Source organism: Condylura cristata, unplaced genomic scaffold, assembly GCF_000260355.1.
Source record: "Condylura cristata isolate star-nosed mole 26May11 unplaced genomic scaffold, ConCri1.0 scaffold00022, whole genome shotgun sequence".
Lineage (NCBI taxonomy): Eukaryota > Metazoa > Chordata > Mammalia > Eulipotyphla > Talpidae > Condylura > Condylura cristata.
In genome coordinates, this window is record NW_004567123.1 from 6044554 (window position 1) to 6068072 (window position 23519).

The window sequence follows — 23519 nt, forward strand, 5'->3', positions numbered from 1 at the left end:
ACAGTAAATTAAGGCAAGCAGCTTTCTTCAGCTGCTTCTGGAATTTTTGCAGATAATTACTTCAGTCACCTTTTGTAACAACAAATGCTTGCTGTTCACAAATAATAATCACACATTGGTTTTCAAGCTTGGAAAAGTCACTTCCTCAATTTCATCTCTATTTTGTCAACAACAACCTTTAAGGATTTTCAGAAAGGAGGAAGGGAAAGTAGAAAGAAAAATACAAGTAAAAAAGGAAGGAAGCAGTCAATACTGTTTTGGAGTGGAGATCAGATGCTCCCCAAGGGACAGAGCAACCTCCCGATTGGTTATCTTTACTCAGGAGTGTGGCACATGGCCCGTCTCTACACACCACCTCTAGAACAGAGGCTCTTACACTGTGATGCAAGGATCTGTGATACAGTTTGAAATGTGTAGGTCAGTTTTCTAGAGAACATTTGGCTTTCCTTGGATTCTCATTCATGTACCAAAAAGTTAGGAACCTCTGCTCTTAATGAAAGAGACTCTGAAAGTAAACTGGTAAGACCGAAGCTCTAGCTACACATTATTACAAGAAAAGATTTTTATTTAAGAACATCTGATACTTTTGGAAATGGTCCTGCTCAATTCTAAAAACCTGATTGACACTCCATCTCCACCATCCACAAACAGAGCAGACTAAGTGCTGCAGACAGTACAACTTCTGTCTACAACTAGTCCTACTTCCACCACCCCACACCTTCATCCAGTGGCAGGGTGCTTAGTCACACTGACCCCAAACCAATTTCACAGATACAGGGCGAATGGGATCCTCCACTCTCAGGTCAACACCCCTGTTGGGAGCTGCTAACAGTAACACAGATGAAACAATAATGTAGACACAAACATTTATTGTGACTGTGACCAAAGTCAGAGAAAGACATTAGAATCGGTGTCCTGCAGTCTTCCCAGACTCAACAACAAAACAGCGATGGCTGGGAATGGCTGGCAATTCGTTATGTTATCACTTCGTAATCTCTCATGTCCAGGAAGGACAGTGCCTCTTGGGCACTACATGAATCTGTATAGCATTTTCCTGTCCTTTAAATAAGGATGAATTCTCTCTCACCAAGAATATCAGCTAAGATATTTTTTCTTACAAACTGTCAGGAGGAAGAAGGACTGGAGCATCTTTTAGTTATCTGCGGAGTCGCAAGATGTGGGATCAAAAGCCTCTCCAAAAAGGACAGAGGGCCCCTCACAACTCTTTCCACGGCACACTGACTTTTCCATCACAGCTGAAGGTCTGAATGAATGTCTGGTCTAACCCACCGTGAAACAGATAACTGCCTTTAGGTTGGTCTATATGAAGAATGTTCTCTAAGAGCACATGCTCTTCTCCATGAAGAGCTGCACTCTCCTCAGCGGCGGAGCCTCAGAAAGAATGCATGTTTACACTCTGTACTCTCCAGGGGGTAATATTTATCATAAAAATCTAAAACATATTCTTCAGTCTTGAATCCAAACTTCTGGTACAGCAGCATTGCGGGATTGCTTGCTGAGACGTGAAGGGTCACATCCTTGCCCATGCAGGTCTGCCAAAAGGGTGGAAAAATACAAGATAAAAATGAAAAAGCCTGAGGGAAAATGAGTAGGTGAGGGAACTCTTTTAAGTATAGGTAGTTAGCTATGGATACCAGAGAAACCAGAGACTGCAGCTGAGACATTGCAACACCTAGCAACAACTGGAAACAGAATGATTTCTTTTGGCTGATCAAAACATTCAAGAAAACATTCATCAAAACTAAAAAAAAAAAAAAAAAAGGTAGTAATCTGGGTGTTGGTTTTTCTTCTCTCTGAAGCAAAGGCCATGGGAGATATTTTATTGTGTACTTTATCGATTTATAACTCAATCACACTAACGCTGTCAAATATATCAAAATCAAACACTATGATAATCTTGAAGAAATAAAGAACAGGATGAGAAGTTCTGCTTTTTAAAGCTAAATGTTACCTTGTATCCTCATACTTGTAAAATTTAGATCTGCTAAAAACCATGCTAAATTATGTGGCCAGATGTGAAATATTGACTTTCTTTTAATTATAGCACCTGAAGATCTTGCACAGACCTTCTGAATCCCAAAGACCACTCTTCCAGGCCTTTTAACCTAATACAATTAGTTTCTCAGAACTAATATATTTAGAATATAAATTCCTATATTTAGCTCAACTTAGGGGAAAAGAGTAATAATCACTCCATAAGTACAAACCCTTAAATTCTTTAATCAGTACACAATACCTGAAAGTCATATAAATTAAAAACTTGCTTTTTTAATAAGGAACTATTAAAATGCTTAAGTGGATACTGTCCTTGACATTTTATAACTCATAACACAAGGCCTCTAAGAATTCCTCTGTGAAAGCTATTACCTTCTTTCTCCATTTAACTACACTCTGCATACAGGCATTTTTGGGACAAGAAAGCACTACCAGTATATAGACGACAAAGTGTTATGTTACAGCGTAGACAAGAATCTTGAGAGATGATATTACTGTTCTTCACACTAAATATACACATGGTCTAACCATGGCAACCACCGAGTACTGCTGACTGAAGAGAACTGTGTCTGGGCCTGGGGTTTATGATCTGCCTGGGGGCCAAGCACCCATATACTATACAAAGATAACACTCCTCTGCCCAACCAGTAAAAGTTCAGTAAGGACTGACTGCCAGGCTGCATGTTGGGTAGTCACATCAAAATGTCACCCCTGCCCTGCCCTCGGGCCCTTGCTGAGGAAAGAGAAGGCAGGCATCCTGTAAATGTTCTGCAAGGATGAAAGGATGATCAGAGTAGAGGCTCACTCTTTGACTGGGGAGTGTAGAAAAAGAACTAACTGAAGTCTCAATTAAAGATAATGTGACAAGGGAACACATATTAACTACCAAGTAGAGAGAAGAAAGCAATTATTAGGAAGATCATTCTAAGGTTCCTACCAAATGTGGGAATTACTAAGTCATTTTCACTGAAGCTCGAAAAACACAACTTTATCATCTCCATTCTCTATTTAAAAGGAATCTTGCCTATATAATGCACAAAAACCTATATACCAAAAGGTTTCTGAATAAAAGTTACCACGGAAATTCTGGAAGGAAAAACCCTTGCATATTTTTTGGATGTTATTTTGTTTCAAAGGAGTTAAAATATATAGAAACACAACTTGTAATTCAATATTTAAATCAAGTCTCAGAAGATTCATACCTGATCATACAGGTATGAGGACCCTGTATGATCCTGGTGGTGGTGACCTAAGAGCAGTGCTGGTGCCCAGCAGGTCAGTGTGAGCTTGTTCAGCTCTTACTCTCGGTGTTTTTCATTTAATTAGCAATACATGGTCATAACATGGCTTCTTTGAAACTGGGTCTAAATAACAGTCTTGTTTTAGAGGTGAAGATTTTTGTCTGTGTTTTAATAATTTCTGGAATAAGTGTGATAGGCTTTCTTTCATTTGATTTTCAAGGCAACCATTCCACTGGGCCTTGAACCAGTTTCATCCTGTCTTCAAGGCTTTCAAGGCAGCTCAGAGCAAGCCAGCAGATCAGTATAGGAAACTCACCTGAATCAGATGATAGATCATGAAAGTCGCAATTCCTGCTCTTCTCCATTCAGGATGAACAAAGAGAAATGAAATGTAAGCTTCATTGTACTTCACATCAGGAACCATGAAGCCAAAGGCAATAATGACTTTTTTATACAGGACAACAACACTGAAGTCTGGATACTGCAAGCACTCAGACAGGTCAATGCCTAAGGAAGAGATTGGAGATTCAAACTGTGCTTTTTAGGCACCATATATTTAGAAGTAATGAACAAACATCAAACTGGTTGGTCTGTACTTACAGCTACACCCCGGGGTGCTACACAAGTAACAACAACAAAATAGACACAAAGTGACATATACAGACTACTGATCTGCCACTGTGGGAGAGGGAAACCTACCAGGCCAGAAAAACTCCTGACACATAGAGTTTATCGTTGGAATGTGATTTGGCCGAACGTAGCAGTAATCAAGAGGTGCATCAGGCTCTGGTGTCCAGTGAGGGTCACTCCGGTGCTGGTGGGAACGAATCTGTGACAGGAGCTGCAGTTTGGGTGGTTTTGTTTCATAGTCACGCCTCCAGTACCACAGAAAATAAATAAATTCATGTCAAGAAAATATCCAATATTATCCCTAGCTTTTTGATTCTTACAAACTCTGTGGTCTGCTTGAAATTTTAATTAATTTGTGCTACTTTATATGGCAGCCAATTTTGTAACAGCTATAATACTTTTCTGGGATATAACTGAGAATTCACTCTATTAAGAGTCATTGAACAACTGACTATACCTGCCAGGAGCTCTACAAGGAGTGGTGACTCTTTACTGATCAAAGGGAGGAAATGCAAACAGCATCCTCACTTGACTCTGAGTTCTCCAATCCAGGACGAGGCCGGAGAAAGGGAAATGTAAATCTACGAATGTGAAGTCTAATAAACTTAACATATTCTCATCCCAGGGCAGCTGAGGAGCACTACAGACAAGAGAGCCTGGAGCAGGCTGACACACTGCCTGCCCAGGAAGGCAGTCTGGTCAAGGAGGCCCATGGATTAGTACTGCTCACCAGCATGTTCTCTCAATCACAGTGTGAAATAGACAAGGGGCATCTCTAGTCCCTCAGCATCCACAGTACTACTCAGACTAAAAGGCTCATCAGCTATAAGCCCAAATAAACCATCTCTCTCATTTTTTTAAATTGTACAAACTACTATATAGATCCATCCATCCTTAAAATCTAAAACAACACATATGATAATCACCATGACATCTAACAAATGGAGGATGAGAGTGGACACGGAACACAGACTTGATCCTGGCCAATACTTATGCACAAGTTTTGATCTTTGTTCACTCCTGTAGGGGAGGGGGCACAGTATTTCTCATGGCATACTCGCCATCACAGCTCTGTTCCATGTACCTGATATAAGGTTTCAAGATCCGAGATGTATAAGGGCTGACAATACTTTGGTCCACAGCCATATCTTCAGATCCCACCAAACGATACAAAAACTTAGTGGTCTGGTGCCTAAATCCTTTCCTGGATGGCAAGGCAGTCTATGAGAAAGAAACACTGGTCATACAAAAAGAAAGTTACTCCAAGGATTGGTTTGATTCCCACAGGTAACTCATAACATTCTCATGCATCAGAACATTCGTCATTTTACATTATTTACTTGGTAAGTTCAAGTTTCAACAGAAACTTCATAGGTATCTTTGTATAAAATTCCCTATGAAAGACTAACTCCAATTTCAAAAGCTTAAAAATCAAAATAATTTTTTAAAACTTTATTTAAAATACTTTAAATCCTTGAATGAAATTTCAGATTGAACACTAGATTTACAACTTTTCTAGTTTCTGTTTGTCTATACTATGCCTTTACTCCATTCCCTAGTATCAAACGTGTAACAAATCCATTGGTCTCTGTTAACCACAGAGCTTCAGGGGCCAGATGTTAGACCTACATATGGGTTTAGTAAAATTAGTTTAGTTTAGTTTCTATTCCAATGAGTAAATATAAGTAGGATTGATGTAGATTATCAACATTCAAACAAATCACCATTGCAGAGAGGCAGTGCCAGAGGTTCAATGATGTGTCTTCTTAGGAGGGCCCTAATATATTGAGAGCCCAATGGAGGTGTCTGAGTGCTGGTCATGTAGTAACAGAGCACATGCAATTAAGGTTTTATAGCGAAGAACTCAGATGAAAGATTAAAAGGCACATTTATAGAGTGGTTTGCATCAGGGGTTTGATGAAGTTTAGAAACTCAAGTTGTTTTGTAGAATCAGTTTGCTCTTATCCTAGAAAATAACTTTGGTGGAAAAGAGTCAGAATTCCTGCTTTTATAATATGCTCTCCTTACTTTCCCAAACTGAACACCAAAACTTTCAAAGGCCAATTCTGAAATTCTTCCAGGAATTTAAAATAAATTTCAAGTGAAATTCAAAGCTGTGGTATATATTTTCCAAATACAGCAACCAATACTTCCTCCCCTGTCTATAGGTTCAAACGGCTCCTCATGTCAAAAGGCAGAATCAACTTACTGTCCCTACCTTTGAATCTGGTTAGGCATTGTGATAGGCTCTGGCTAATCAGAATGTGGCAGAAGTTTTTCATTCAGAAACAACCGAGCCAGGCCTTAAGAACACTGGTGGCTTCCATTTCTCCCTTCCCAATTCTGACTACTCTGGTGTCCACACTGAACTACCAAATGATGAGAGACCACATGAAGACAGGTTCTGCAGGGAGACCCAGGTCCTAGCTAGGAACTGAAGGCAGCCACATGTGTGACCACTGCATTCAGCACTAAGTAGAAGAACCACCCTGGCCAACCCACAGAATTGGAAGAAATATTAAACTGTTATTGTTTCAAGTCACTAAGTTTTGGGGTGTTTGTAACAGTGACAGATAACTCAAATACTACTGACCCACTAGCCCATGATATACTATCTGGCTAATGTTTCCAGGTTCAACTTCTGTGGAGTTCCACGGATACTACACAGTACCCCAACTTCTTTTTCATCTCCACTGCTTTTAAGGCACCCTCACCTTCTGCTTGAAGGTGTCATCCTACTATTACTCTGATCCTATCATCCATTCTCCACACAAAGCAGATTCACTTCCATTGATCAAAATTCCTGCACAGCCTCTGTAATGTGCAGAGTATAACTCAGCCTCTTCATCAATGGGATCTGGCCCCATTACCTAGTGGGCCTTAGCTCCCACAACCCCCTTCCTTTATCATCAGTGTTCCATCTCCATAAGCCAAACTAGCTCCTGCCTTAGGACCCAACCTGGGCTTTCTGCCCTGAACTTTCTTCAATCTGAGTCACCCGCGGATCAGGATTGGTTTGGCATTACCTCCACAGAAAGGTGGCTCAAAGTGTGCCCTCTACTTCTTTCTCCACCACACCACTGCTCTCACAGGAAGGGATTCTGTGGTTTAAGGAGTCAGTCTGTCACGTGCTTCATAAGGACAGAGACCTTTTCTGTCTTAATTCACTGCAGTATTCCTAACTAGAATAGTGCTTGGAACATACAAAGTACCCAACTTATAGAACTTATGTTTGTTAAATGGCAAATGCTGGAGGACAGGAGGGAAGAGTTGGGGAGAAAGTATACCAAAATGAAACAAGTTTGGAAAATATAAAATGAATTTATTCAAACTACTAATTCTAAGCAAAATGGGTAGATTCCTGGATCCTTCACCTAAACCCAATTTGGAAGATGCCACAAAAAAGGAAGATGGAACACAAAGGCCATGAGAAATCCCATCAAAGGTGACTGGGTACAGGTCAGGGCAAACTGCTGCCTAGAGCAGACAGGCTCTGCACCACTGTATAGGGGACTAGAGGAGGGGAGGAGAGGACTGTCCAGGTTAGGCAGAGAGGCAATGATGCTAGAGCAGCACCGGGGCTTTCCAGAGGTGGAGGGTAGATGCCATTGGACAGCTCCTGAGCAATTAAAAATCTCAAGCAGTAACCAAAGAGGGAAGTAAAAAGGAGATATCCTGGGAGCTTCCCTGAGAGGTAAGGTTGCCTAATTGTGGAGAAAGAAGATGCGACTGGCTGAGCCCAGCGACCCTTTTCTTATAAAACCTGCTAAGAGAGTAACCAGCTGGGAACCAGGCTTTTGCTCTTTTCCTAGCTATTGTACCATCAGCAAAGGCAACTGTTAATACCAAGGGAATATCCATTCACAGGAAAAAACTTCAAGACATGTAAATGGAATGCAATACAACAAAAGAAAGATAACAAACTAAACAAACTGAATGGAAAAGGTAGAATTAGTTTACCAAAGATTTTATTTTTAAAGATTTATTTATTTGTGCATACAGAACTGGGGTACAGGCCAGAGGCTCAGGGGTGGCGAGAGGCTTCACCAGAGACAGAGTGAGGAGCAGAACAGGCAGATTGACAAAGTACACTGCTGAGGGGAGCAGCAGGCAGGTCAGGAGAGGTCTGCCACACCATGTGGTCAACTCCGGGGCAGGCGGGAATCGAACTCATGCGGAAGTGGCTTCAACTTCTTAGTACAGTGCTTTAACCCACTGAGCCACCATGGAGGGCCAACAGACAAAGGTTTTTAAAAAGCACAACAGACATCCAGGAACTGCTAACCAAGACTACAATGAAATGGATACCTACTAAGATGGATATAATAAAAAAGACAGGTAATAATAAGTATTGGTAAGAATATATGGAGACACCAGAATTTTTATACACTGCAGGGAGAATATACAATGGTACAGTCATTTTGGAAAGAAATCTGACACTTCTTCAATAAGTTAAACATCATGTTACTAGATCCATCCCTAGAGAATGAGGACCCAAGAGAAATGAAAACATGTCCACACAACAACTTGAACACAACTGTCCATAGCAGCATTATTCATCACAGCCAAAGGTGGTAACACCTCAAATGTCCATCAACTGATGAATGGCTTAACGCTGTGGTATAGTCATACAATTGAATATTATTTAGCTATATGAAAAAAATGAAGTAGGGGACTCTCCAGTGGCCTAGGAGTTAAGTCTCAGTGCTATCACCACAGCAGCTGAAGTTTGATACCTTTTCAGGGAGGCAACCCACATGGCACAGCAGACCTTTCCCATCTTGCCTGCTGCTCCCCTTAGCAGTGTATTTCAGTAGATCTGCCTTTTCTGCTCACCAGTGTTTCTGGCTAATCCTCTCACCACCCCCACTTCCAACTCACACCTCTGGCCTGGCACCCTAGTTCTTCTAAGTGAAAATAAATAAATAAAACCTTTTTAAAAAATTGTCCTCTTGGGCCCTCCTTGGTGGCGCAGCAGGCTAAAGAACAGCACTATGAAGCTAAAACCACTTCAGCATGAGTTCGATCTCCGCCCTGGAGGTGACCCACATGGGGCAGCAGACCACTCCTGACCTGCCCATTGCTCCCCTCAGCAGTGTACTTTGTCAATCAGCCTGTTCGGCTCCCCACTCTGTCTCTGGTGAATCTTCTCACTGCCCCTGCACCTCTGGCCTGTACCCAGTTCTGTATACATAACTAAATATTTTTTGAAAAATTGTCCTCTCTTCCTTTATAAAAAAATTAAGTACAGCACAGATAAATCTTAAAAACATCATGCTAAGTGAAAGAAGGCAGTCAGAAAGAACATATCTTTTATGATTCCACTAACAAAATATGTGTAGAACAGGCAAATTTACAGAGAAACTATATAAATGGGGGAGATCTTGAGGGAGGGCTTAACAACAGCAAAGGGCTTAAGGGTTCTTTTTAGGGTAATAAATGTTCTAAAACTGACTGTGGTGATGGTCACAGAGCTCTGACTATCTGAGGAACCACTGAAACCTTAACAATTTAAATGAACAACATGGCATATGAATCTCTATTGATATTTTTAAAAATCACAGTAAGTAGGCCCAGAGGTAATTAAAAAAGTAGAAACAGAATGAGTAGTTATGAAGCATAGCTTTACTCACTACATACTTAATACATGATTGAAATAAAGCACTCAACAGCACTCAACCCTACTGAAAAGGCAATGAAAGAGGTTCATTCATTCATCCAACATCCGTATTTGGAGTTCAGAAGGGGAGTGGAATATAATTAAAGAACTGATGGTGAGGAATTTCACAAACTAAAGAAGCATAAGAGGACAGCAGGTTTCCAGCCCAGCATGTTAGGAGTTTGGAAAGCATCACTCTATCCTAACAATTGTTCTTAGATCAGCAGAGAAGTAAAGTCACAAAGCAAACCACTGTCCTCCAAAGTGTTAAGAACAAGCGGGTACAAAGAGCCACAACTTATTAGATTAGAAACCTTAGGAAGCAGAGGGCAGGCAAACCTAAACTGCAATGGATGAGCTGCTGGAGGGCTCCGTGTGGACAAATCTGAGAAACAAACCTGTGGGATGCAGGGAGAGCGGTGCACAGGAGCTCTACCAGGTTCTCACAGTAAAGAGCAAAGACAAACCTCTCTTGCTTCTGCATGGGAAGGGAGAAAGCAGGCATTTTGAAATATGCCAGACCATTCTGTTATTCTTAACAAGATCTTGCCCTCAGTGGAAACTATTTTGCTAGAATCTAATCTATTGGGATTCTAGCAGAACCTAATCAACCAATGGGAAGGAAAATAAGCAACCCAGCTTCTTCTGGCCATCCCTTTTCACCTAATTGGGGAGAAAAAAACGCAAAGTACTAACTAGTCAAGTTCACAGACCAGCAACACAGGCTCACAAAGGCGGAGAAGTTATGATAGGATTGTAGAATCCTGTGTGTGTTTCTCACCCTGTAACTTACCACATCACTAATGGTGTGTTTTCCACATTTCCTTTCACCCAGTACAAATTTAGCTTTCAAGAAAGTATTGCAAGGCATATTAAAAGGCAAAAGAAAAAAAAGTTAGACAAAGCAAGCAAATGAACCAGATATAGATGTGGCAGAGATGCTGGAATTACTGCACTGGGAATTTAAAATAATGATTTATATGTAAAGAGCTCTAAAGGACAAAAACAAACAATATATAAAAATAGGTGGATAATTTACGAGGGAAGTAAAGAGAGATCAAAACTCTGTAATAGTAATGAATTATCACACTGGTGATAGCAAAGAAAAGAATCACTGAGCTTAAGGATATGTCAACAGAAAACACTAAAACTGAAAAGCAAAGAAAATAATGACTGGAAAAAAAATGGAATAGAACAGAATATCAAAAACTGCAGCACAACTACAAAAGGTAGAACCTATGCATAGTGAATATACTAGAAAGAAACAAAATATTTGAAGTAATAATCGTTAGAGGTTTTTTTTTTTTGGCTTTATTGATACAACAAAAGGGCTTTGGAGGGAAACCGAGCTTTGTGGGAAACCAATCAAAGCTCGTGGTGGAATACTTATTGTGGCTTACCCAATAGGAGAGGGGTGGCAGCTGCCCTGAGCCCACTCTTGAGCAGAGAGCAGCGGCTGTCCTCCTTTTACAGGGTTGATCACCAGCGTAGAGAAAAGGAGAAGCAGGGACAGTGGCTAGCCAAGGTTTTGAGGTTTTCAAAACAAACAAGGACCAGATTCCAGAGGTTCTGTATCAAAATGACTGAGCATTTCCCTAAACTAATGAAGACACCAAAGCACAACCATACGTGTAGAAAATGCAGAGAACACAGGATAAATGTCAAGAAGCATGTGAGACTCCTCTGACTGGAAGAATAGAGTTGTCAAATAAGCTAAACATGACTAAAAATACTTAAAATCAAACACTGTATTTAAAGAACAAAAACAAAGAGAAAAAGGAGGCCACCTACACAAAAATGAGACTGACATGAGGCACTCAGGGGCATCATATGCAAGATGATAGACATGTAATTTCAAATGTAAAGAAAAAACAAAGTTACAATTTTCTATTCAATTACGGTATTATTTAAATGCAGGAGTGAAAGGAAAATTTTTTAGGTAGATATGTTTTCAAAATTAGCCCCCCAAAGACCATATTTTTTTTTAAAGATTTATTTATGCATACAGAACTGGGGTACAGGCCAGAGATGCAGAGGGTGAGAGGATTCACCAGGGACAGAGTGGAGAGCAGAACAGGCAGATGGACAAAGTACACTGCTGAGGGGAGCAGTGGGCGGGTCAGGAGAGGTCTGCCGCGCCATGTGGTCACCTCCAGGGCAGGCGGGATCGAACTCATGTGGAAGTGGCTTTAGCTTCTTAGTGCAGTGCTTTAACCTGCTGCGCCACCAGGGAGGGCCCCCAAAGACCATATTTTAAAGAACTATTAGAGAAAGTAGTCTAGCATGAAATTAAGGAACAATGGGAAGAATGAATAGACAATTTAGTAAGATTTACTGTTATCTTAAACAAGCAAGACAAAAGAAGAAAAGATGAATGAAAGCATGCAAAGTTTTTATTGTTTGAGGAGAAAAGCACATGCTAATTTTGTTTTATTAATAGAGAGAAAAAGTTGTCTTAAATTAGAAACTGTAATAAGAACAGAAATAGAATATATAACTTTCTTTACAGCAAGAATCAATAGTAGATAGACTATTTCTCTAACGATAATATACACTAAGTTAATTACTGATAGAATCTTAGGAATTTCCATATATCTGAAAAACAACACTGGATCACTCTTGGGTAAAAGAGGAAATACAAAATGAAAAAATGCTACAAATGAAGAAAAATCCCACCATTTCAAATACACAAATCATAGCTAAAAAGCATATTATAGGAGTTTACAGCTTTGAATATATTTATCAGACAACAAGGAGTAGTATGACTTGAACAGATGCATTAAGTGCTCCCCTATGTAACTGCACTAAAAGGATACTAAAACTCCAGGGTAAAACGGGGGGATCACTTCCTCTTCCACTAAAACTACTGAAACAGACTTAATGGGAGGTGGGGTGGGTGGGTGGGGAATGATAAACAACACAAGAACAGAAAGGCCAGCAGAAGAAACAACAGTAACTGGAAATCACGTGCACAAAATAGTAACTGATTTAAAGCACAAATCCCTAACTAGTTTTGGGAAAGGTGAGAAAGAGCCCAAACCAGTCTGCAGAAATCTAAAGCCCAGCTGTTAGCACCAGATTCTTCTGAAACTAGGAATCAATGACACGGTAAAATAAGGGCCAGGATAAAGTTGTGTGTAGAGAGCAAGACCTCCAAAGCCCACCTCAACTCCTTGCAGTCAGGTGGCTGTACTCCCCACAGTTTAGAGGCCACACCACTACAAAAGGTGTAGTGGGAGCTCTGAAGAGGGATGCTCTGGGGTATGTGCAAGTTAAGGCTAGAGATTCCCCTTCCCCTACATGTCACCAAAGGTTCTGAGACCTGGACATTCTATGGGGACTCTGAGTAGTCAAAGAGAAAAGACCTCAAGGAAAATACATGGGTCCTCAAGAGAGTAGGGCTTGCCTAGATAAGCAGGCTATGGACAAACTTTCACATTCAAATTCATTCCCTCATAATCTGCTCCAATGTCTGCTTGATTGCATTATTGCTGATGAGTTGGCTTTCAGCTTTACACAGTGGTGATTTGCGATTTTTGTTTCAGTGCAAGGTCTTTTCTTGCATGTATGTTTAAATTTTACTTCCCATACAGCTTTCCTCAGAAACCCAGTTTACAATTGTGCCACTAAAACAAGGGAGTAAACCAAAAAAAAAAAAAAAAAAAAAAAAAGTAGACATGAAGCACAGGAAACAGAAGATTCAATAAGGAAAGAGGAACATGAAGGGCCAGTGAGGCAAGATCTCAGGACCCCTGCTATGAATCACACAAAACAAAAGGTAGTAGAGAATGACAGTGTGAATAAAGGGGCAGACAGACTGAGGCTATCATCACTAAAATATCTTTCAAATCTAAGGAATCTGGTACAGAATCTCATGTGTGCTCCACCTGACTTCCCCACACACTTCAAGGTTCCTCCTCCTTTTTCCTCTGCTCCCTGGGTAGCAGAAGACACTCATCCCTACAAGTAAGTATTTAGATCTTCTACCAGTTGGAAGGAAGTGGTGTCAGCCTAGGGACAGGAGACAGGACTGCACTCCCCCTACCAGATTTTTGCCCCATTCCCTGGTGTACACTGAAAACTGCCCGACACTCAATAAGCCTTAACTTCCCTAGGGACCTTGAACAGACTTTTCATGGAAACTGAGCCAGGAGATGCCTGCACTGGTGTCCCACAGCTGCTGTTATCAATGTTCCATAAACTGGGTGGCAGAAAACAGAAGTTGCCTCCTTCATAGTTCTAGAGCCTACAAATCAGAAATCAAGGTGTCTAAAGGGCCATGTTCTCTTTGAATATTAGGAAAGAATCGGTTCTATCTTTTAGTTCCTGGTGTTGCCAGCAATCTTGGATGTGTCTTCACTTATTGACATCATTCTAATCTCTTTTTCCCTGATTTCTCAGAACACTGTTAAATGAGGTTAAGCATCAACGATTCACCCTACTCCAGTATGACCTCATCTTAACTAATTACATCTACAAAGGCCTTACTTAAAGATACAGTCACATTCACAGGTAGAGCATTGCCCCTTCATAATTAGTTTTACGGTTTCAGTCACCTAAAGTCAGTCTCAGTCCAAGAATACTATGTCTAAGATACTTTGCAAGAGAGAACAGGTAGCAAACAGAAGGACTTCTAAGGGGTTTGTAAGTTTGTAATGCAGATTCTTAACCCAGGAGACAGATACACGGGCATTTATTTTACTTACTAATCTCTAAATTATATCCATATGTTCTATAGGTACGACATATTTCACAATTAAAGTATAAGGATTTAAAAGACAAATCCACAAGAACAAAGGACAAGTGAAGCACTAACTCCAAAAAGAGCCTATGAATAAGTGGTAAACAAATTAGACCAGTGAGTCCAAACCTGAGCCAGCAGCAGCAGCAGGTTAGGGACAGGGGGCTCCCCCAAGCATGTCAGGAAAGTGCAGCAATTGCAGGCATCAGGTCCTGCCAAAGTTGAAAGCAGGTATTGAAGACTATGGCTGAAGTCACTGTTAAGAGGTGAAAGCCTCCAATCACATCCCTACTGCTCACATCCAGAAAGGGTTTTTCCCTTCACAGGTTGCAGACTAGAATCTTTGGGAAGTCTCAAAAGCGACCCTGGGAAAAGGCAGCACCTAACACAGCCACGGCAGGAACACTGTCCTGAAACAGAGACTCAGCAGACAAACCAGCTCCTGTCATCCCTTTTTGCTTATTGGATGCAGACAGGTTATACTTCTCAGGAAAGAGGGTAATAGGAACCAAAAAAGGAGAATTAAAGGGATTCTTCTAGAATTGGGGTTATCAGCAAACTATACAACCTATAGGTCAAATCCAGTTTAACTTAGTAAATAAAATTTCACTGGAACAGCCACACTCATTCACTATGTTTTATCTCTGCTGCTTTCATACTTCACCAGCAGAGTAGAGTCGCTGCAAAGCTGCAACTTTACAAAAAAATTGTGCCAGCACTCAGTATAGAGGGTCCAACATCTACATAATAGAGGTTCTCTAAAAAGAGAAAACAGAAGATAGGAAATTAAGAATACTCTCCAAACTCAAGGAGAGTTTCACACACCAAATGCCCAGCATGATAAAAGAAAAATCCCCCAGTACCTCACAAAAAAAGCAGCACCTCACAAAAGAAAACTTGGAATAGAGAGCCCACTAGTTTCCAAAAGAAAAAATATGTAAAGAATTTAGTCAATTCACAGATTAAGCAACAATTAGGAAACAACTAGGAAAATTACTCTATAATCTATAATCAAATATAATCTATAATCAAAGAACTACCCATAAAAAGCAAAATTTCACTTTAAGGCCATCAATTTAGCAAAAGTAATGAAAGGCTTTCTAGAAGCAGTAGTAGAAAGGGACAGAAGATCTGTTCCTGCTGTACGAAGGTTATTCTGGAAGTTCTGGGTGGAATCAACTGTTCCCAGGAGGACTCAAGACCTGGGCCCCAGTGAGTGTCCCCCAGCACTGCTGACCCTGGTGACTAGTTCTCATATCTTCTTGGACACTAATTCTACTTATTGTCTCCTAACTACACAGATGTGTACACATTTCCGATCCTACAGAAAAGAATGTCTTATACACTGTACAGTCTCAACAAATCTGTCAATCAGATCTATAATATAAATTGTCTCAGGATGACTGCCCAAAGATGAGGAAAACCCTCAGATATATGAAAGGGTATTCATACTGAATAATTTAAAAAATCGAGTTCAGCAATTTCCATCTTTCTCTCTTGTTTTTGTTTCAAAATCACTCAGGATTTTAAGTCACAGCCTAACCATCAAATGTTGTTGCCAGCCCCACCTCTACCATAGCCCAAGCGTTTGAGAATAGGTGCTAGCAATTACCTGGTATCGGTCAAGGATTCTGAAGTCTTGACAGGTTGTTCTGTATGTGGCTTGTCCAGATGGAAGCCGGGAAACTCCTCCTTCTTTGGCTCCATAAATACCATCAACTAACAGAAGAGCAGCATTAACAACTTGATCCAAGTCAAAGAGAGGTAATCCCCTCTCCCTTTTTGCTTGTCTGACTATCAATTTACGCTTTAGTCTCCGAGCTTCTGGTGTCATGGCAACAGCACTGGGACAGGCTTCCAGCCTCTTTAGGAGTAGCTTTTCCTCATAGATGCTCACAGGGGTGTACTTGGGCCCTTTAGGTTTCCTGTCCTTCTCCAACTGAGGCTTCCTCTTTTCTCGAGCTCTTGTTTGCAAGGATGTGTTGGAATCTGTGTCTTCACTGTCAATGTCCATCCTATCAGGTTTTTCCTCCTCACTCTCTATCTCCTGCTTTATCTGTTCAGGTGCTCTGACCTTTCTTCCTCCAACCACTGTCCCAGAAGTGGCTGATCCAGCTGGAGGCGGAACATACTCCATCCCTGGGTCTATGACTCCATCACCTTCTATCTCATCGTCATCTGTGTAGAGTAAAGTAGTGTATTAAGATACAGAAAACATACAAGGCATCCTGCCCACAAGGTGGAAACTTACACATTTATACTATGATCACACAGAAGACCCAAGAAAGTTAAGTCTTACCATGAAACAAGGCTTGTGGTGGCATCACATCTGGAATCAGATCTGCTTCAGAAAGCAAGCTAGGCGTGGCTGAGTGAGAGGCAGGGGTCCCTGGGGCAGAGAAATCCAGAGATGGAGAAGGAGATGGGCTTGTTAGCGGGGTTCGGTCAGAAGAGCTCAAGGATGAAAAGTCAATCACTTCTCCTTTTTCAAGAATTGAGTCTGCCCTGCGGCCTCGGCTTATAAACTTTACCGGGGTAGAAGAAGTGCTCCTGTCAAGAAAGCCAGCTGCTTCCTTCTGGGCTCTTCTAATGTCTTTGGCTTCTTGAGTACGAGACCTTTTCTCCTTTAATTCCATGGCAGATTCTACAGGATTCCGACTCGCCCTTTTTCTAAGTCCTTCAACTGTAATGATGGGATCCAAAGTTGGCTTTGAGGCTGCAAGAGAAGAATAAATATCTAAAAAAATTTAAATAATTATTCAACTTTAGTTCCTTTTGCTAATTTATTTTTATGAAACTACTACCTTGACCAAAATAGAGAATGTTCAATGAATGCCCTGAACTAAGTTTGGATAGCCCTTTAGCAAGAAAGGAAACCGGTGTCTGTTGCCACTGCCACCTGCCCCTATCTTTCTGAACTCCAGCTGAAGGAGCGGCAGGTGGGTACGGAGGTTTCTACACTATGGCTCATACCAAACAGGCTGCCTATATATTTGTAGACACGGGCTACAAAAGCCACTTGCAAGAGTGCATCTCTACTGAAGGGGTGAAGAAACTTCGTCATTGCAGGCCTAACATCATTGTGGGCACTGTGAAATCAGATGTTATCAAAAAGTCCACTGAACTTCTGGTTCACAAATGTCCCTTCCAGATCCAGATCAATAATTGCTTCTTCCCAGATGTGCACTCCCAGGACTTTGCAGGAGGCAAGTGAGAACTATTTGGCTGGCTTTACTAAAGATACCAACATCATGTGTATTATAAATGTCAATTCAAAATTAAGCCAAAAAAAATCCAGCTAGCATGCTTAAGAATCCACTGTGATGAAACATTTCATTCCAAAAAACAAAAAAATTATCTTCTTTCTGTTATTATTGGTAGTTCTGAATTTAGGTATTTTCCCCCCCATGGTGTCAAAATGTACCTATGTATGTGATTGCAAGTGGAAAACTAGGGAAGAGAAATCAGGTTTAAACAGTTTTTCCATTTCCATCTGTTTGTGAATTTTTTTTTGATAAATAATACTTTATTTTTACATCATTTTGTACATTTTTTTTTCTTCATCTCAATTGTAATCCCCGTGATGTTTACGAATTCTTAATGTAAATACAGGGACATAACATATTAATGCAAGTCAAAATGTTTCATTGAACAAGTTCAGAAATTCAATTTTACAACAATTATAAGTAAGCCTGCTCAATTTTTTTGGACAATGCCAGCATTTGGATTTTTTTTTTAAACAAGCAAATTTCTTATTGACAGTATGTGAATGTTGCTTGTAGAATTTTTATCATACTGTATGTAGGTCCCATCCTCTCCCTATACTTTTCAGAGCAATAGGACTTGCATGTAGGCATGCAAGTACATGTTTTAATGCTGCCTGCCTTCCATGCTGTTCCTTAAGTTTACTATTAAAATACATTAAACTATAACCAAAAAAAAGGGAGTTATAATGCAAATTTAAACAAATACTATCTTTTGCCTACTATAATTGGTAAACATGGAAAGTTAATAATACTTAGCATTAAGGGGAAATGAATATTTTTATGCCTTTTTAAATAGGACATAAATTTTATTACTTTTTTTTTTAAAAGGTAATTTGGCAATACAATACCAATACAAATTCTGAATGAATATGCCCTTTGATACAGCAACCTGTTTCTAGGAAATTACCATATAAAATCTGTGCATGGACACAAATTGGTATAATTGTATTATTTTTTAAAATAGCAACAAAAACAGAGCAGAAATACCTAAAGTGTCTATCAACAGGAAAATGGCTAAATTGTAGTGTACACGTTAATGGAAGACAAAGAAATAAAAGAACATAAGGCAGATCTATTTGTACTTTTGTGGAGGAATGGTGAAGGTATACTCATAAGCAAAGGAAATAATGAGAACAAGTATTATTTTTTTCCCAATAAGGTGCTTAATTATGCAGAGCTGGTTTCTAAAAGCATTCATAAGCGACAACAATTGCTACTCCGGAGAGTTAACTGAAGATAGAGAACTTTCCGTCTTTATAGCCTTTGATATTATTTGGTTTTTTGCAATTTTATTTTTAAAAATTAGAGAAGTCATTACAAAGGTTTCATTAAAATATCAGATCAACATGCAATAGTAAGCAGTTACTGTTTTTTTTTTTAAGTATAAGAATTTCATTACAGTTAGGCTACCAATAAAGAGTTCTTATCTCTTAGAGATACATACTGAAATATTTAAGAATAAAATGTTAATGCTTTGGATTTATTTCTAAGTAATCCAGAGCATATTGATGGAAGATTGGGAGAAAAACTCAGGAAATCTTATTTCCAGCATTTAACTGTTGAAGTGAATTGAGAGGTACATGGAGATTCATTATATTACTTTCTTCACAGCAGTTTAAGTTAAAAAATTTCCATAATAGAAAGTCTAAAAACAAAATCAGAATGAAAATAAAGCAGCTCTGAGATACCAAAGTAAGTCTATAAAACTGGTAGCTTGATTAGGAAATGTTTTTTGTATAATATATATTTACAGCATATACAAAATTACCTCCTGAGAGGCAGATGGGCTGGCTCTCCCTGGCAAAGCAGGACTGTCTCCTAAACTCACACCTAGCACTTTTCATACAGCTCTCACACAATACCTTTTACTTTCAAAGTAGAAGCAGACAACTTCTCTCCTTCAGGTTTCATTGTTGGGGGCCTATTGTGAACAAGTTTCCACCATCCCGGTTCTCCGAACTCTTGAGCGCCTGAACGGAAGTACATGGGACTTCCCACACTGAGACAACCTGCGACTGTGCTCCACCAGGTTGATGTCTTTTTCCTGGGGAATTAAAAAATTTAAAAATTATTGGCTTTTCTTTCTATCAACATTATATAAAATATACTCTATGTACACTCTATGACTCTTAGCCTGTTTGAACATCCAATACCATTGAACATCCAATCTATGAAAGGATTAGAGCAGGAGAGTCAAGAGAGACTTTGGAGCCCATCTGGCTTGAAATCTGGGCTCTAGTACTGTCTAGCTGCCAGAATTTTTTCATCTTAAAAAGCAAGATAACAATTTACCTCACAAAGTTTGCTGCGGTTATTAAATGAGATAACTCAAAACAAAGCTTATAAAACACTTTTCATCACAATCAACATGATTATGTAGTTCTGTGGGCCAATTTTAATTAACTTGAGTTGCCATTATATGTGGATTAAACACAGCTCCCCAGAAAGGAAATAAGAGAATTATGTGCCACGGTAAACAGTGAGTTGACAGAAACATCTCTTGGTCTGTTCCCAAAAGAGCTAAACCTTATAGCAATAGCTAAGTTTGGCCCCCACAAAGGGCAAGCATTTCAAAATACAGAAAAGTATATGTAACAAAATTTTAAAATTATGTATATCAATTATGCAAACTTCTGTTGATAATTCTAAAGGCAACTGTTCTATTTTCACAATAAGGTAATTATCAGAAATTCTAAAAAAAAAAAAATAAGAAAGGCTTTCATGTACAGGAGTCTAATAGTTGGAAAATATTGCTAAAGAGAGGTAAAAGGAAAAACCATTCTTAAGAACAAAGATGTACTAGAAACTAAAAGATGTACAGTAACTAAAAGCTATCAGCATGTTCAAAAAGGGAGAAAGACACCTCAGCTTCACCCTGAACATAATGGTCTCACTGCACTTCTCCTTGCCTCTTTCAGGTCTTTCTAAGCTCTCCCCCTTCTTGGTCTTGCTCAACGAAAAAGACCATGGCAGGAACCATACCACTGCTTTATTACATACATATGCTGATCTGGTTGATGATACCCCACAGATACCTTAAATCTGCTCACTTTTCCTTAATTTTTTGCTTTTTGTTTCTCAAACTGATTTCTATTGTCCTATCCTCAAGTTCACTGAATCCTTCTTCTTGCTCAAAATCTTCTGAATCCTTGTATTTGATTTTTTATTTATTACACTTTTCAGGTCCAAAATTTCCTCTTGATTTCTTTTTAGGTTTTCTATCTTTACAGATATCTCCATTTGGTTCATAGATCATTTTCTTTACATCTTTTTTTAAGTTCTTTAGGCACATTTGTTTTTTTGCTTTTTAAGACAGTTGTTTTAAACTTTGCTAATGGATTTGCTATCAGGTCTTTTTAATGGGCAGTTCTGTTAACTTTTTTTTCCCTTTGAATGGGCCACACTTTTCTATTTCTTTAAATTCCTTGTAATTTTTCATTGCAAATATGAATTTGAGGGGCCTCCCTGGTGGCACAGGGATTAAAATAGCACTCAGAAGCTATCCACAGTCATTGCAACATGAGTTCAATCCTCAGCCAGGGAGGTGATCCACATGGCATTGCAGACCTCTCCTGTCTCACCCACTGCTCCCCTCGGCAGTGTATTTCAGTAGATCTGCCTGTTCTGCTCCCCACTCTGTCTCTGGTGATCCTTTCACCCCCTGTACTCTGGCCTATATACCAGTTCTTGTACACATAAATAAATCTTTTTTAAAAAGGAAATATGAATTTGACAACTTACCACAACTGAAATTAGATTCTCTTCCTCAGCGTTTATTGGTTTTGTTTTTAAAGATTTTTTTTTTTTTATTGTAAGAGGCTGCCTCTGTGCCAAAGATCTGTCTAAGGTATAATCTTAAGATATTCTCAGGTCATTTCTGCACAGTGACTTTCTAATTCTCCTCTATATGTATGTGGTTGCTTCTGAAAATCTTAGTCTTCAACATCTGGCTCCAAAGAGGGACAGATAAAGGGATAAGGGGGAGGGAGGAAGTGGTAAGCTCTTTAAATTTCTTAAAATTTTTAAATTTTTAAAGTTACGTCAGTCAGAGTGGGAGATCTATAATAGGGGTTAACAATGATAGCTGCCTGCCTGTTTGTCTATTAACTCCGTGATGAGAAAGAGCAATAAGTGATCAGAACACAGATTCCCAATATTTGGAAGACAAAGTCCTTTTGTATATCCTAGCTCCCTCAAGTTGTGTATAAAACAGCTGGCCACAGGGCTTAAGGCTGTGAAATAGTTAGATTCTACTGTGGGAAAGAGATGAAACTGACCTAAATTAACTATTTACTTATCCAAGCCTTTCTCTGGAAGTTATAAGTTTTCACTGGAGCCAGAGATCCCACATTAGCTTCAACAGATACTCTACCAAGGCAACTATCATGGAAGGACAGATTTCTTGTGCTTCCTATTCTGACATTATATAGCTCATCATTTAATTTTCAAATTTTATTTTTTCAATGAAGGATCTGTACTTTTTGACTTTTTAAATTTTCCTCCCACCACCTTTATCCCATTGCCCTTCCTTCTTTCTTCTTCTTTTCAATCTCACAAGACTCACTTAATTTATTAATGTCTGCTAATTTTTATAAGCATTCAGTTTTGCTAAATCATCTGCTATGTAAATGCTTAGTATTTGTCTTTTTCATTCTGATTTGCTTTACTATACTTCAATCCCTTCCATTCTGCTGTAATGGCAGTACTTCCTTTTTCCTCTTGGCTGAATAGTAATGTGGATATACCACATTTCCTTGATCTAATCCTCTACCAATGGACATTTAGGTTGCTTTCATGTCCCAGCTATTGTAAATGGTATACTGCAGTAAACATCATAAAGTATTAACATTTTTTGAATTGATGAATGTACATTCTTTGGACAGAGGACCCAGGAGTGGGACTGCCCGGTTATATAGTATTTCCATTTTTAGTTTCTTAAAGATATAGCCACATCACTTCCAAAATGGTTGCAGGATTTACATTCTCACCAAGTATATAAAGAAGTTTCTTTTTCCATGTCTTATCCAGCATTTGTTGAAGAGTCTTTTTAATACATGGCAATCTCAGTGGGTGTAAGATCTCACTGTGGTTTTAAACTCTATTTCCCTTACTAGAAGCAATGATATACATTTTCCCATGTATATTCTGGCCTTCTGGATATCCTTTTTGGTGAACTGTCTGATCTGCTGAATTTTAAACATTATGAATATGCTTTATCATATTTCATTAAATATAAGATTCACTGACTTTAAGATATACCATTTTACTTACAAGTTGGAAAGGAAATTAGCTACCCATTAAATTATCACACATCTTATTGTAAGATAGTCAGTTGTCAGAGATACGAAAATTTGGGAAAAAAATGTGCATCTTAAATAAAATATGGTAATGGAAAAAAAATTTTAAATTCTTTACAAGTCAGTAATATTCTCTGTAATAACCAAAGATCAGAAGTCAGAACTATAAAGGCAGATTAAATAGTCACGTATAAAATGACAATTAAATGGCAGCTTTTGTGTGATTTTCAACTTGTTTCTACAATAGTTATATAAAGTTATTTAGATTAGCCCTAAAATAAACTTTTATACATTTAAACTTTAATGAAACACTAAAGGCATAAGAGAAAAAGCGGTAAACATCTGGAAGAAAATATATTAAAGTTTAAAACTGTATTATACAGTATACAGATTCCTTGGCAAATGAGAAATGGCTATCTTTGTTAACTGCAAATACTACAGCACTGCTTTATTTTTAGTGCACTTATTTTTATAGTTACATTATAGTAAATGACAAGGTTTTTCTAATAGTGATGATGATTTGAGGTTTCTTTTAAAAATTATGAATAAGCAAATGATAATTCAAGTGATATACCAATAAGGCTAGAAATCACTAGTTTGATGATTAAACTATATAGAAGTTGGAGAATCATTAATGCCTTTCAGTAGAAATATTAAAAAGAAAAACCT

General features: G+C 38.9%; 1 protein-coding gene across 1 annotated transcript in view; it reads right to left on the reverse strand.

The window, feature by feature from the left end:
• Window positions 1-585: 585 nt before the first annotated feature.
• CSRP2BP (CSRP2 binding protein) overlaps window positions 586-23519 on the reverse strand; it is a 28785-nt gene continuing 5851 nt past the window's right edge. The window contains exons 4-10 of the mRNA XM_004687149.2: window positions 19416-19597; window positions 16587-17003; window positions 15900-16465; window positions 4972-5108; window positions 3957-4132; window positions 3574-3764; window positions 586-1553 (exon numbers count right to left, since the gene is read on the reverse strand). Coding sequence (XP_004687206.1) covers window positions 1380-1553; window positions 3574-3764; window positions 3957-4132; window positions 4972-5108; window positions 15900-16465; window positions 16587-17003; window positions 19416-19597 — 1843 coding nt within the window. The 3' untranslated portion in view covers window positions 586-1379. The remainder of the gene's footprint in view (window positions 1554-3573; window positions 3765-3956; window positions 4133-4971; window positions 5109-15899; window positions 16466-16586; window positions 17004-19415; window positions 19598-23519) is intronic.